At 38.6% G+C, this 16,754-nt stretch overlaps 1 protein-coding gene across 1 annotated transcript in view; it reads right to left on the reverse strand.

The window, feature by feature from the left end:
* The window catches only part of ARHGEF38 (Rho guanine nucleotide exchange factor 38), a 159,288-nt gene that overhangs the window by 106,597 nt on the left and 35,937 nt on the right, over positions 1 to 16,754 (reverse strand). Inside the window, exon 2 of the mRNA XM_064285485.1 lies at positions 15,611 to 15,798. Within this exon, the coding sequence (XP_064141555.1) occupies positions 15,611 to 15,798 (188 nt within the window). The remainder of the gene's footprint in view (positions 1 to 15,610; positions 15,799 to 16,754) is intronic.

Here is a 16,754-nt window from a genome sequence, read left to right on the forward strand (position 1 = left end):
TTTTTATTTTTAAAAGTTAACATTCCACAGCTATAATTTTTCCCAGTATACTGAAACTCCCTTTATTAATAAAATTAATGAGGAAAACCTCATTAAGATTTATTTCCTCACTTTTCTAGTAAGATTTCAAGTATCTGACCTTATCATGTTAGGAATAATAACCCACATCATGCTGGGATTTCACAGAGAGGGTGAAATTTAAGACTTAAATTTCAAAAAGCATGGCATTCTGACCTTAACCGTATCAATTACAGGATTCATTGTGATCTTACTAGTCACAAAAATCAGTATTTTTAAAGGATTAATGAATATGTATGTCATAGCAAAAAAAGCAGGTGTTGTTGAAAACAGTTTTCCAGCAGGTGCATAGTGTCATTTTAAAGTCAGCACATTTTCTCAGAAAAGGAAGTACAAAGGGGAATCAGAAATCAAACGTATTTTTGTTGAGTCATGCTCCCAATATCTCCATTATAGTTCACAAGAATTGCTTTGATTTTCTCAGATTTTTATTTAGTGTAAAAAAAAAAAAGCAAACCCATTGCCATAGAGTTCAACTCATAGCGAACCTGTAAGACAGTGTAGACCTGCTCTACAGGGTTTCCAAGGAGCAGCTGGTGAATTTGAACTGCTAAGCTTTTGCTTAGCAGCAAGCTCTTAACCACTGTGCCACCAGGGCTTTTATTTAGTATAGGAAACAAAATTCCTGTTTGTGCTTTGCTTTTCAGGTTTCTGGGCTTTTTTTTTTTTTAATTGTCAGTCTGGCTTTACCTCCTCACTCACTGAAATCTGTGAGGTCCAGTAGCTGAAGCATTTGATCCAGAGGAGTCACTGGCCCCTGTGCAATGGGAGAAGCTAGATAGAGTAGGGGATAGAAGTGGAGAAAGGGACTTGGCTTTTTCCTCTGTTTTTCAGTCTAGCCGGATTTCTGGTATCCTAAGCAATGCACCAAAGATCCCTGTTGGCACAATGGTTAAGTGTTCAGCGCTAACCAAAAGGTTATCGGTTTGAACCCACTTAGTGGCTTCCATGGGATAAAAGACCTGAGTCTGCCCCCATAAAGATTGCAGCCTAGGGAATCCTATGGGGCAGAAAGATCCCTGTTGGCACAATGGTTAAGTGTTCAGCGCTAACCAAAAGGTTATTGGTTTGAACCCACTTAGTGGCTTCCATGGGATAAAAGACCTGAGTCTGCCCCCATAAAGATTGCAGCCTAGGGAATCCTATGGGGCAGTTCTACTCTGTCACATGGGATCACTATGAGTCAGAATTGACTCCACGGCACAACAACAGCACGAAGCAATGCACCATAAGGGTAGCCACCACACATCTGTCAGTGAAGGCTGTGTGTTGCCGTGATGCTGAATAGGTTTCAGTGGAGCTTCCAGACTAAGACAGACTAGAAAGAAAGGCCTGTGATCTATTTCTGAAAATCAGCCAATAAATGCCCTATGGATCACAACAGTCTGATTAGTAACTGATGTGAGGGTGGTGCAGAACCCACAGCATTTCCTTCCACTGTGCATGACATTGACATGAGTCCGATGAGAGGGCAGTTAACAATAACAACAAGCATAGCATAAGCAAGAGCCAAGATACATGGGAAATTATGATATATTAAAAGCTTTTTTCTAAACAACCTGATTTGGACCTCTGTTTATAAAATGTAGTCACAATAGAGGCAGGGCCAAGATGGTGGAGTAGTCAGATGCTTCTGGTGGTCCCTCTTACAACAAAGACCCCCCAAAACAAGTGAAACAATCATATATGACACTCTAGAAGCCCTGAACCTCAAAGGCAAAGTTGAGGAATTGGACTGAGTGGCAGGGGGAGGGAGAGACAGTTCAAATGAGGAAAGGAGTTGCCAGACCTGACCCAGTGGGAACTGGCACCCTGCAGGCTGGATTGACCCGCATGCGCGATGAGGCATGCAGTGGCATTTGGGATGCACTTTGCACACTGAGAGAGACTAAGTGATGGAGAATCTATTCAAGCCTCCAGAACCAGTGAAAAGTGGCACTCAATCAGCAAAAGAGAAGTACACGCATCTAACCTATCGCACGGATCAAAAAACAGCCCATTTGGGAAGAAACACTCTCCCATTTACCTGCTTCCTCCCTGCTCTGCACAGGGTCCCAGGCTGCCTTCAGCGATTGCTGCTTCCCCTGGGCTGGAAGTAAGACCCATTGTGAGACCTGAGCCATTCTCCTGGCCTTGAAGAGGGAACAAATTAACAAACAGGAAAAAATAATCTGCCAGGTCCCCCAAGCCACACAACTCCTTTACCTAAGCACAGGCATAAGGGGTCCGTGGATTTTGAATGACTTTCACCCCTGCATAGACCTGTGTGGGCCCATTTCAACAGCACAGTCATTAGCACAGTAAAACAGAGTATATACTTGAAGCCTAACTTCACCATATCAGCTATATGGTCGAGTGGCAGGTTCGTGACATTTGACATCACTCTGCCCATTAAGCAGAGTCCTCACCTACCCACATCAGGGGCCTGAGCACTGGTGGCTTCACGCACACCACCTAGCCACCTACTACTGAAGTCAAAGAATAACTGGTATCTCCCAGTCCTTACAGCCAACAGAACTGGGCACCCATAGTGTGGCTGCAAAACCCACCCACCTATGCACTCTAAGGAACAGAGACACACTTTTCTCCCACTCAGGGGCAGCTGTCAGCCCCCTGCCTTGCTCACCACGTGACCACCTACTGCAGCCAGATAACTGTGCCTACTCCAATCACTCCTGTCCGTATAGGACTGTAGGTAAGAGCCTGCACCACACACTTGGTGACTGATTATCTGGACACCTGAGATGAATCCATACAAGAAAAGTATATGGACTCCTGGGCTCACATACACAATAACAAATCTAGCTGCTTGATGACAGGATGTTAGAGCTTCAAAGGTGCCAATAATCAAACTAGCTCACATAAGCAGCCTATTTGGGCATATCAAAACCAAACAAAAGAAGAAGATAGGACAGGGTAAGCAAACATAAAGTAAATAAATATAATAACTTATTGATGGCTTGGAGACAACAGTCAATATCAAATCACATAAAGAGGCAGACCATGATGGCTTCAGCAACCTCCCAAAACAAAGAATCAAGAAATCTTCTGGAGGAAGAGGATCTCTTGGTATTACCAGAGGTAGAATACAAAAGATTAGTATACAGAACTCTTCAAGAGATCAGGAAGGAGATAAAGCAAAACACAGAACAAGCCAAGGAACACACAGACAAAGCAATAAAGGAACTTAAGAAGATTATAGAAGAGCACAATGACAAATTTAGCAGGCTGTAAGAATCCATAGAGAGATAGCAAACAGAAATCTAGAAGATTAACAATAAAATTGCAGAATTAGACAACTCTAAAGGAAGTTATAGGAGTAGAAGTGAGGCAATGGAAGTCAAAATTAGTGAGACTGAAGATAAAGCACTTGACACCAACTTACTTGAGGAAAAATCAGATAATAGAATTTTTTTTTTTTTAATTAAGAAACCCTAAGAATTATGTGGGACTGTATCAAGAGGAATAACCTCTGAGTGATTTGGAGTACCAGGATGGGGGGGGGTGGGGCACCAGGAGAAGGATAACAGAAAATACAGGGAGAATTGTTGAAGATTTATTGGCAGAAAACTTCCCTATATCATGAAAGATGAGAAGATATCTATCCAAGGTGCTCACTGAACCCCACACAAGGTAGATCCCAAAAGAAAGTCACCAAGATATAATGAACGTTGCCAAAACCAAAGATAAAAAGAGAATTTTAAGAGTGGCTAGGGATAAACAAAAAGTCATCCGCGAAGGAGAGTCAATAAGACTAAGCTCGGACTACTCAGCAGAAACAATGCAGGCAAGCAGGCAATGGAAAGACACATATAAAGCCTTGAAGGAAAAAAAATTGCCAGCCAAGAATTATATACCTAGGAAAACAGTCTCTCAAATATGAAGGGGAAATTAGGACATTTCCGGATAAGCAAAAGTTTAGGGAATTTGCAAAGACCAAACCAAAATTACAAGAATGCTAAAGGGAGTCCTCTGATTAGAAAATCAATAAGATCAGATAATAACCCAAGATTAGAACACAGAACAGAGCAACCAGATATCAACCCAGATAGGGAAGTCACAAAAATAAATCAAAGCTAAAACACTGAAAATAGGGAAACAGAGATATCAATATGTAAAAGATGACAACATTAAAACAAAAAACAGGGATAAATGTAGTCATAGATCTTTCATATGGAGAGGAAGTCAAGGCAATCAGAAGAAATAAAAGATTGGTTTAAACTTAGAAAAATTAGTAAATATTAAGGTAACACAAAGGAAACTAACAATCCTACACATCAAAATAAAAAACAGGAAAAACATAAAGACTCAGCAAATACAAAATCAACAATGAAAAATATGAAAAGAACATACATAAAGAAAAATGACTCAGCACAGAAAATTAAGAGGAACAAAGAACCTGTCAACCACACACAAAAAAGCATCAAAATGACGGCACTAAACTTGTACCTATCAATAATAACACTAAATGTAAATGAATTAAGTGCACCAGTAAAAGACAGAGAGTGGCAGAATGTATTTAAAAAAAAAAAAAAACACGCAATCTATCTATATGCTCCATACAAGAGACACACCTTAGACTCAAAGACATGAACAAACTAAAACTCAAAAAATGGAAAAAAAAAAAATCAAGCAAACAACAATCAAAAAGAGCAGGAGTGGCAATATTAATCTCTGACAAAATACACTTTAAAGTAAAATCTACCACAAAGGATAAGGAAGGACACTATATATTGATTAAAGTGTCGCTACACCAGGAGGACATAGCCATAATAAATACTTACACACCCAATGACAGGGCTCCAAAATACATAAAGCAAACTCTAACAGCATTGAAAAGAGACATAGATAGCTCCACAGTAATAGTAATAGTAACAGTAACAGTAACAGTAACAGTAACAGTAACAGTAACAGTAACAGTAACAGTAATAGTAATAGTAGGAGACTTCAATACACCACTTTTGGTGAAGACAGAACATCCAGAAAGAAGTGCAACAAAGACACGGAAGATCTAAATGCCTCAATCAAACAACTTGACCTCATAAACATGTTCAGAAAACACTCCACCCAACAGCAGCCAAGTATACATTCTTTTCCAACAGACATGAGATGTTCTCCAGAATAGACCACATATTAGGCCATAAAGCAAGACTTAACAGAATCCAAAACATGGAAAATTACAAAGCATCTTCTCTGACCATAAAGCCATAAAAGTAGAAATCAATAACAGAAAAAGCAAGCGAAAAAAAGCAAACGCATGGAAACTGAACAGCACCTTGTTCAAAAACTACTGGGTTACATAAGAAATTAAGAATGGAATAAAGAAATTCACAGAATCAAATGAGAATGAAAACACATCCTACCAGAACCTTCAGGACACAGCAAAAGCAGTGCTCAGGGGCCAATTTATACCAACGAATGCACACATCCAAAAAGAAGAAAGGCCCAAAATCAAAACATTAACCATACAGCTCGAACAAATAGAAAGAGAACAGCAAAAGAAGCCCTCAGGCACCAGAAGAAAGGAAATAATAAAAATTAGAGTGGAATTAAATGAAATAGAAAAACAATTGAGTTAACAAGACCAAAAGTATGTTCTTCGAAAAGATCAACAAAAGCAATAAACCACTGGCCAAATTGACAAAAGAAAAACACGAGAAGAAGCAAATAACTTGAATAAGAAATGAGATGGGTGATATCACAACAGACCAAACTGAAATTAAAAGAATCATAACATAATACCATGAAAAACTGCACTCCAATAATTTGAAAACATAGAGGAAATAGACAAATTTCTAGAAGAACAGTATCTACCTAAACTAACACAAACAGAGGCAGAACAACTAAATAAAGCTATAACAAAAGAAGAGATTGAAAAGGTAATTTAAAAACTCCCCAAACAAACAAACAAACAAAAACCCTGGCCCTGAGTTTTGCTGGAGATTTCTACCAAACTTTCAGCGAAGATTTAATACCACTACTACTAAAGGTATTTCAGAGCATAGAAAAGGATGGAATACTCCCAAACTCACTATATGAACTAGCATAACCCTGATATCAAAACCAGGTAAAGACGCCACAAAAAAAGAAAATTACAGACCAATATCCCTCATGAACATAAACGTAAAAATTCTCAACGAAATTCTAGCCAACGGCATTCAACAACGTATCAAAAAAATAACTCACCATGACCAAGTGGGATTCATACCAGATATGCAGGAATGGTTCAACATTAGAAAAACAATGTAATCCATCACATAAATAAAAGACAAGAACCACATGATCTTATCAATTGATGCAGAAAAGGCATTTGACAAAGTCCAACACCCATTCATGATAAAAACTCTCAGCAAAATAGGAATAGAAGGAAAATCCCTCAACATAATAATGGGGATTTATACAAAGCCAACAGCCAACATCATCCTAAATGGAGGGAGTCTGAAAGCATTCCCCTCGAGAATGGGAACCAGACAAGGATGCACTTTATCACCGTTCTTATTCAACACTGTGCTGGAGGTCCTAGCCAGTGCAATTAGGCTAGAAAAAGAAATGAAAGGCATCCAAAGTGGTAAGGAAAAAGTAAAAGTATCTCTATTTGCAGATGATATGATCTTATACACAGAAACCTCAAAGAATCCACAAGAAAACTACTGAAACTAATAGAAGAATTCAGCAGAGTATCAAGATACAAGATAAACTTACAAAAATCAGTTGGATTCCTCTACACCAACAAAGAGAACTTTGAAGAGGAAATCACCAAATCAATACCATTTATAATAGCCCCAAAGAGGATAAAGTACTTAGGAATAAATCTAGCCAGAGATGTGAAAGACCTATACAAAGAAAACTATAAGACACTACTGCAAGAAACCAAAAGAGACCTACGTAAGTGGAAAAACATACCTTGCTCATGGATAGGAAGACTCAACATTGTGAAACTGTCTGTTCTACCCAAAGTGATCTGCAGATACAATGCAATCCCAATCCAAATTCCAGTAGCATTTTTTAATGAAACAGAGGAACAAATCACCAACCTCATATGGAAAGGGAAGCAGCTCCGGATATGTAAAGCATTACTGAAGAAGAACAAAGTGGGATGCCTCATACTACATGATTTTAGAACCTATTATACTGCCATGGAAACCCCTGGTGGCATAGTGATTGAGAGCTATGACTGCTAACCAAAGGGCTAGCAGTTCAAATCCACCAGGCGCTCCTTGGAACTTCTATGGAGCAGTTCTACTCTGTTTTATAGGGTCGCTATGAGTTGGAATCAACTCAACAGCAACGGGTTTGGTATTTTTTGGCACACCAACTGGTACAACAACAGATACACAGACCAGTGAAAGAGAATTGAGAATCCAGACATAAATTCATCTACCTATGAACAGCTTGGGTTTTTATGAACAGCTGATATTTGACAAAGTCCCAAACTCCCTTAATTGGGGAAAAGACAGTCTCTTTAACAAATGGTGGTGGCATAGCTGGATAGCCATCTGCAAAAAAATGAAACAAGACCCATACCTCACACCGTGCACAAAAATGAACTTGAAATGGATCAAAGACCTAAATATAAAATATAAAATCATGAAGATCATGAATGAAAAAATAGGGCCAACACTCAGAGCCCTAATACATGGCATAAATAGAACACAAAACATCACTAACAAAGCACAAACACCAGAAGAGAAACTAGGTAACCGGGAGCTCCTAAATATCAAACACGTATGCTCATCCAAAGACTTCACCAAAAGAGTAAAAATACAACCTACAGACTGGGAAAAAGTTTGTGTATATATTTAAGAGGATAATTTAATTAAAGAGGGAAAGCAAAGGAAAGGAGATAAAAAGAGAAAATACATGCAGTGCATTTTTTTTTTTTTTAATTAAACCTTTTTATTTTGAGATACTTGGAGTTTAAGAGGTAATGCAGAGAGACCCGTGTACCCTTCACGTGCTTTTCCCTAATGGTAATATCTTGTAAAACTATAGTACATATGCACTGGATTTTTAAGCAGTGGGGCAGAACATATTATAAATAGACTACGGAGCTTGTTTTCATAAATAAGACACGGACAGCAGTAATCAACATCTGATTCCACTATATTCAGGACAATTTTATGGAGGAGACAGGGTTTTGAGAAGAGTAGACTTCAAGAGAATTTAAGTCAGTAAGCTAAAGGTGGAATGTATTTGAGACCCCATTGTACAATCCAAAAATTTTGGAAGTAAACATGAGTCATGAAGGCTAACTGAGTGGTAGGAAAAAAATAAAATAAAACAAGGAAAAAATTCCTGGTTGCCTATTAAGCAAAAATGAATGACTGTTATTTCTAGAAATAGTGTAAGTCTTTTGGTGAAAGTGACAGAACGAGAGGACAATTTTGACAAAAGTCCTTCTGTGGCACTTAAAAATTCATAACAAAAGCTATTTGCTGGTCTATGTTGTCCTCTTTTCGTTATGTAGGCAAAGTTTTAGTAAACAGCTTTGAGAAGCCTAATTATCAATACATTGAAAGCTGGCTGTGTTTTGATAACTACAAGGTAAAATATTTCAATCTTGGCCCTAGAATCTTGTATTTCAGCGAGGTCTCATAACTGTAATTCTGTCCTTTACTAGTACAAGTAGCAAAATTTCATTACATTTGTCTGAATTCCCTTACTGAACAAGGAGTCTGAGGAGCTGGGCTGGGGGGAAAAAGTGGTGAGGGAATTCAGATAGAATTGAGGATAATCTCAGAGAAGGAGCCAATATGCAAAATCACATCTGAGAGCCAGGCAAGGAGTCCACCAGGGCCACGGTATACCCACTGTTCACTGTGTAACTCCTGGGGGCATCTTTTCACAGCAACGCAGCCAGAACTTGGACACAAACTTAGACCCCAGCTTTGAAGTTTCAAAACAGATACCAGGGAGGTCCAGGCAGGTGGAAAAGACTTAAAAGAAAAGACAGGAAATAGAACCCCGAGAGATTTTCAGAGCCCTTGCTGAAACATGGCTAGGACAGCAGTGGGCTCACTTTGTGAGGAGAGAGTCATAAAAACACAGCAAATTCCAAACCAACGGCCAGTGGCCATCAAGTAGATTTGGACTCAGGGCAACCCCACGTATGTCAGAGTCTCACTGTGCCCCACAGGGTTTTCAATGGCTGATTTTTCAGTAGATCACCAGGTCTTTCTTCGAAGCCAGCTCTGGGTAGACTCAAACCACCAACCTTTTTTTAGCAGCCAAGCACATTAACCTCTTGCACTACCTAGGGATTCCACAGATTCCAAATTAATATAAAAATTATTTCACTGAACTAAAATGTAGTAAATATAACTTAAAATTCATGGGCCATGAAATGGGCCTGGGCTACCTTTTTGTTACATACAGATTTTCATTGTATAACAGCATTTGAACAATATTTTCATTATTGCAATACACATATATCCCGCTTCCCCTCCTTGATTCCTTCCAGGGAAGCTTTGGTTTACCCCATGCTCTGGGCGAGCTGGCTAGTCCTTCTCACTCCTAGGAGTCCCTGCATGGTGTAAATGGTTAAGCACTTGACTACTAGCTGTAAGGTTGTCAGTTCAAACCCATTCAGAGATGTCTCGGAAGACAGGCCTACTTCCAAAAGCCCACAGCCTTGAAAACCCCATGGAGCCCAGTTCTGCTGTGCACAAATGGGGCTGTTGATGGTCAAAATCAACTCAATGGCAACTAGCGACAACGGCAACCTCACTTCTAACCTTCTCTACAGGATCGATATTATAGTTTAAGTTACAGCAACTTCACTTGGGTGTGAGACAGAAGCAAGAAGCTGAGTGCTCTGGGCCCTGTGGTTTCTTCTTCCCCTTACTCCTTTGGGGGGGGGGGAACTGTTGCCATCAAGTCGACTGACTCATGGAGATCCTGTGTGTGTCAGAGTAGAACTGTCTTCCAGAGGACTTTCAATGGCTGATTTTTCAGAAGTAGATTACCAGGCCTTTCTTCTAAGGCACCCTTGGGGGGACTTGAACTTCTAAACTTTTGGTTAGCAGCCGAGCTCAATAACCATTTGTACCACCTTTGAAAGGGGGTCAGATTAGGGATCTGTTCTCCCTAACTCGCTCAGGAAAGGCAGAGCCTCCCTTTCATCTTTCCCTACTCGAGGGCTTGCTTCACTCACTTTGGACCCTGAGGGAGCAGTTTGGTAAGATGTCAATCCAGTGTGCCAAGTGTCACAAAGAACAATTACTAGCCAGTGTCTGCCATCATGACACTGAACCAACACACAGCTAGCCTAGGCTTTCATGGTAACACTGGTGAGAACCATTTTGTATTTGAGGACTCTGTATCCAGAGAGGTCATTAACATTATTGTCCTCAAATTTATGATCACTTACTAGATAAAGAAAGATATTTTTTATTTAAATTAACCTTTGTTGTTTACAGTTAAAAAATAAAAAATGTTAATGTATTAAAATTAAGCTTGTCAATATATTCTTCAGGGGTAAAGGTACTATAAAAAATTAAAATTAAAAAAACCTATTGCCATTGAGTCACTTCCAACTCATGGAGATCCCATGTGTTACAGAGTAATACTGCTTCATAGGATTTTCTTGGCTGTAATCTTTATGGAAGCAGATCACTAGGCTTTTCTTTTGTGCTACCGCTGTGTGGGTTGAACCTGCCAACCTTTCAGCTAGTATGCAAGTCCAAGCTGTTTGCACCATGCAAGTTCCATATGGGAGCCCTGGTGGCATAGTGGTTAAGAGCTCAGGCTATTAACCAAAAGCTTGGCAGTTCAAATCCACCAACTGCTCCTTAGAAACCCTATGGGGCAGTTCTACTTTGTCGTATAGGGTCACTATGAGTTGGAATTGACTCGATGACGCACGACAACAAATAGATACATATGTATGTGTGTGTGTGTATGTATATATAGATCATGATTAAAACTTCATAAAATATTTGGGTATGTCCATGTATCCTAAACAATAAACCAAAATGTTATAATGCTTATTTCTAAGTGATAGGATTGTAGATGATTATTTTCTTTTATATATTTTTTCTAATAAAATTATTTATGAAATTGCCATATAGTGTACCCAAATTTTAATAGAAAATTGTACTTAACTCTTGTCAAAACAAAATTATAGGTTTTTAAACATTTTTTTTCAGAAGTCACAAAATTCTAATAATAATGCACAGAATTGGACCAAATATAAGCAAATCCAAAATAAATATACATAGTATTTTTTATTATATAAGTAAAAATGTACCAAATGTGCATTTAAACATACACATTTTTAAATAGAATATCCTCAAAAGGTTAAAAAGAAGCTGGTAATGGTGTTTGCCTCCCGGAAAAGGAACTGGGTAGCTGAAGGACGCTATAGTGTTCTTGAGATATTTGGTGCTTTTGCACCATGTGAATTTTAAAAATAATGGAAAACAAAGAAAAATAGAACAAGTACTTGAATTCCTCTGTTATTCCAATCACTTTTTTGTCCTGTCCTTATACATAAAACCCTTTTCCATTGTTAGATTAGTTTGCTCTGGTTTTGATTTATTTTGATCTACTGCCAAAAACACAGAGTCTCTCCCATCACTCTGCTTGGACAATAAATAACTAGAACCCATTTTCCCACTAAATGTTTCAACACTGAATGTTGGGGATAACTTTTGCCTTCTTTGCAAACCCTCTAATGGTGCTGCGATTAAAGAACATGTAACTTCTCACTTTAACCCTACTTTCAGTTAGGTGAAGTTCTGTTTGTAGAAAAGTCTTGAAGCTAAGATTAGGTTTGTAACCATGATTGTCACAGAACAGTTGTTGGCCATACTCATATATCATACTCAGATAATTTTATTCAGATAAGCCCAGTGCTTTTCTCAGTTTTCAGCTTCCTTCTTCCAACTTTCTGTTTTATAAAATGACTTGTTTGTTCTGGGAGAGGCTAAGTTTGATTTTGGATCAGATGACTTCCTAAAGTGTCTTCCTGCCTAACTGTATGTGTAAAATATGTTCTTATGTTGCCCAGGTTTAGCTAGGCATGATTTTCAGGTTGTTCCAGTAATCACATGACAACTGTACATGTTAATTTACAAATTTTGATACTTTTTTTTTTTTTTAATGACAGGTTGTGTGCAACCAGAAAACCAAAAACCAAACCCATTACTGTCGAGTCAATTTCCACTCATAGCGACCCTCTAGGACAAAGTAGAACTGCCTAGATTTCCAAGGCTGTAAATCTTTACGAAAGCAGACTGCCACATCTTTTCTCCTGTGGAGCAGCTCGTGGGATCGAACTGCCAACTTTTTCATTAGCAACCAAGCACTTTAACCACTGTGCCATCAGGGCTCACCAGGTTGTGTGCAAAGCCAAAAATAAAACCCACTGCCATCAAGTCAATTCCAACTCATAGCAACCCTACACTACAGAGTAGAACTGCCCCATATGGTTTCCAAGGAGTGGCTGGTGAGTTCAAACTGCTGACCTTTTAGTTAGCAGCCTGCGCTCCTAACCACTGTGTCACCAGGGCTCTGTAGAGTTATACAGAAGCAAAAAACAAAACCCCCAAAATAAAAAAGTATACGAAAATTAGAGAAAATATACAAGACTACAGCTCAGCAACAACATTTATACCAATGGGGCCAGGTTAATTCGCCATTGTAATAAATGGTTTAAAACTGACTTCATACTGAATTAACTTCTTATTCCATTTGATACAAATATGGATTATGAATTCAAAAGATGGCATCTTATTATATATTTAGTCTTTTTGATGTTGATCATTAACTCATCATAGGTGCAGATTTTAGTAATTTTTGTTTATACTTTTTGAAACATGTTTATACAGATTTTAATAAATTGGGTTTATACACTTTGAAGCAGGTGCTTTCACATTTAATTCGAAAAGAGAAAGATACAAATAAAGGCAGGAATATGGACAACTCATTTAAAGTAAAAGGATATGTTATGCATTGACTTGTGTCCCCCCAAAAGATATCTTGAAGTCCTAATCCCTGTACCTGTGAATGTGACCTTATCTGAGGAAGTAGGGTTTTTCTTTTGTGATCAGTTGGGTCAAATGAGGTCATACCACAGTAGGTGGGTCATACACCTAATCCCTCCTGAGTGATGTCTTATAAAGGGGAGTAGAGATCTTATAAACGGTAGTAGAGACACAGACACACAGCACACACAGAGGAAAGACAGACACCATGTGACAATGGAGGCAGATGCATATACAAGCCCAAGAAACCTAATCATGCCTCATTAACATAAAAGACAACTCACTCCCAGATGGAACCATAACCACAGATATAGAGGCTAGGGTTTACAACACATAATTACATCAGAGTACAAAATGGAGGATGACCACACAATAATGGAATCATGGCCCCCAAGTTGACATGAATTTTGGGCGGACACAATTCAATCCATAACAAGCAGTGTTAACTACTGTTAATGGGGATACAAATGAGAACAGTATCAACTTTCTGACTGGCAGTTGGAGATGTTTATTAAAATCTTAAATATGCATCTCTTTTGACCTAATGATTCCACTTACAGAAATTTATGCTAAGAGAATAAGAGGACAAACTTTCAAAACTAAGTGCATGTCAGCTTCAGTAATAATGGAAAAACATTCAAAATTATTAATAGCAATGAAAAGATACATGCAACAGATTGCTGAATGGAAAAAATAACATTAAAAATAGCATGTGTATCCCACCCTGTCAGGAGCAAGGGAGAATGAAGAAAACCAAAGACACAAGGGAAAGATTAATCCAAAGGACTAATAGACCACAACTACCACAGTCTGCATAAAGCTGAGTCCAGCACAACTAGATGGTGACCGGCTACCACCACCAACTGCTCTGACAAGGATCACAATAGAGGGTCCCAGAGAGAGCTGGAGAAAAATGTGGAACAAAATTCTAACTTACAAAAAAAGACCAGACTTACTGGTCTGATAGAGACTGGAGAAACCCCGAGAGTATGGCCCCCTGACTCCCTTATACTCAGTACTGAAGTCATTCCTGAGGTTCACCCTTCAGCTAAAGATTAGACAGGCCCATAAAACAAAACGAGACTAAATGGGCACCCCAGCCCAGGGGCAAGGATTAGAGGGCAGGAGGGGACAGGAAAGCTGGTAACGGGGAACCCAAGATCAAGAAGGGGAGAGTGTTGACATGTCATGCAGGTGGCAACCAATGTCACAAAACAGTATGTGTATTAACTGTTTAATGAGAAACTAATTTGCTCTGTAAACCTTTATCTAAAGCATAATTTAAAAAAAAAAAAAGCATGTGTAAGTTTGATCATATTTACATAAAATATGTGTGTGTTTGTGGATGTATGTAAGTGTCCAAATAGACGTCTGAAAGGATATTCACAATCAAACTGATGGTGAGTATCTTTGGGGACCTGAATTTCTGATCATGTTTACTTTTGAGTTTATGCATTTCTTTCTACAGTTTGGATTGTGTATAGGGACCATTTACAACACTAATGATTAGATTATCACCTCCTCAGCTCCTTTGTTCTGGTTCTTGCCTCTGCTTGGAACACTCCCTTACCTCCTTCAGTTCTCTGCTCAAATGTCTCCCATTAGAAAGGTCTTCCTTTACCACTCTATTTAAAATAAAACCACTACCTCTCTGTCTCCACTCTCCATTCCTCTCCCCTGCTTTAGTTTTCTGAGCTGTGCTTACTACCATCTAATATACTTTAATTTTTATATGTTGTTTACTCTCTGATCCTCCCGCCCCCCAAATAGTACTTTGTTTTGTACTAAACTATTCCCATTGCTATGAAAGGTGCCAATCACATGTCAGGCACTCAATAAATATGTATTAAATGAATGAATATATATATATATCAGAACCTAACAGAATGCAAGCATTCTTGCACCTTTATTTTAACTCCCTAAAAGAAATTTACTGAAAAGGCCTTGATAACAAGGGAGGGGAATAACTTAACAACACTTCAAGTTTTGCTTGGGGCCAGTCCTAACAAACAGAAAATTTTTACTTTATATTCAGGTTAATTTATATGTTGAATTGCACTTAGTTAAATAGTCGTATGTTTAATTGCACTCTCTGTGTAAAAAGAAAACCACACATTTTTTTCTTCTCAATCCCTGATCTTCATTGAATCAAACTGAGTGCCTTGTTCCTAGGCTGCTGAAAATACGTTGCTCAAATTTTGTTACTAGTTACATGGGAATCCAAGAAGAATACATAGAAATTTCAAAGTGGTAAAAACTACAAGTGCTTCCCCCATCCCTATTTTGGAGCACTGTTTCTTTGGCCAAATAGGGGGACACTGAAAGTCCCTTTGCTGACACAAGAAGTATGAGACTGGTGATGCCTTGTGTGGAACCCAGGCCCAGGGACTCAGGGAGAAAGGCGTGTCATCCACTACAGCAGAAGCTACAATTGATATTCTTGGGTGCTTCAATTTCACAGCCCTGGTGATCCTATTTAGAACCTGGGAGAATTAAAAAACAATAATAATTTTGGGGAAAAAAACCTACCTTGAAGTTGCATTTACCTGTTTATTTCTCAGAGGCTGAACCACTTCCCTAAGACACAGCTCTAGGTCATTGAGATAGTCCTTTTCTGTCTGTATCAGCTCCTTGATGATTTTTGACCGCTTTGCCATCATTCTCCTCATCTGATGCTCTTCTTCCTGGGTTGGGGTCTCAGCTGCAGAACACCCGGCCTGTGGAGTCATCTTTTCTGTTAAATGAAAACGTACATGTGAGGCTTTCTGCTGAGGTTTCCTTTTCAAACTGTCAGCAAGGGAAAAGGCTTGGAGTATATTTACTGTTTAGGAAGTAATGTGCACTAGTTTCCTGTAAGGTCAGAATCTTATGAAACTATGAACAAGAGGGGAGGTGAGAATGGGCAACTTTTTTTTTTTTTCACTTTCATTTTTTTATTGTTGTAAAAATATATACAACAGAAATTCACCAATTTAATGTTTTTCATACATACCGGTTAGCTACATCAATTACATTAAGTGTGTTGTGCAACCATTACCGATATCCATTGTCAAGTTTTTCATCACTGTTAACAGAAGCTCAATGCTCCTTAAACAATGACTCCCTGTATCCCCTTCCCTCCTGCCCCTGGTAACCACTAATAAACTTTGGTCTCTACACATTTGCCTATTCTAGATAATTTGTACAAGTGAAATCATTCAATATTTGTCTTTTCGTGATAACATTTTTAAGGTTTTAATGTTCATCCGTGTTGTAGCATGTATCAAGGCTTTATTTCTATTTATGGCTGAGTAATATTCCTTTGTATGTATGCACTATATTTTGTTTATCCATTCATCTTTTGATGGTATTTAAGTTGTTTCCACCTTTTGGGAATTGTTAATACTGCTGCAGTGAACATTGGTGTACATGTGTCTGTTTGCATCACTGCTTTGAAGTTCCTTGACTATAAACCTAGGTGTGGAATTTCTGGGTCATAACTTTTTGAGAAAAGACCAAACTGTTTTCCACAGCAGCTGTACCATTTTGCACTTCCACCAGCAATGGGTGAGGGTTCCAATTTCTTTGTATCCTCACCAATATTTGTTATTTTCCACATTTTTTTTGTCTTAGCCATCCCAGTGGGTGTGAAGTAGTACCTCACTGTGGTTTTGATTTACATTTCCCTAATGGCTAATGATGTTGAGCATC

Source organism: Loxodonta africana, chromosome 5 (assembly GCF_030014295.1).
Source record: "Loxodonta africana isolate mLoxAfr1 chromosome 5, mLoxAfr1.hap2, whole genome shotgun sequence".
Lineage (NCBI taxonomy): Eukaryota > Metazoa > Chordata > Mammalia > Proboscidea > Elephantidae > Loxodonta > Loxodonta africana.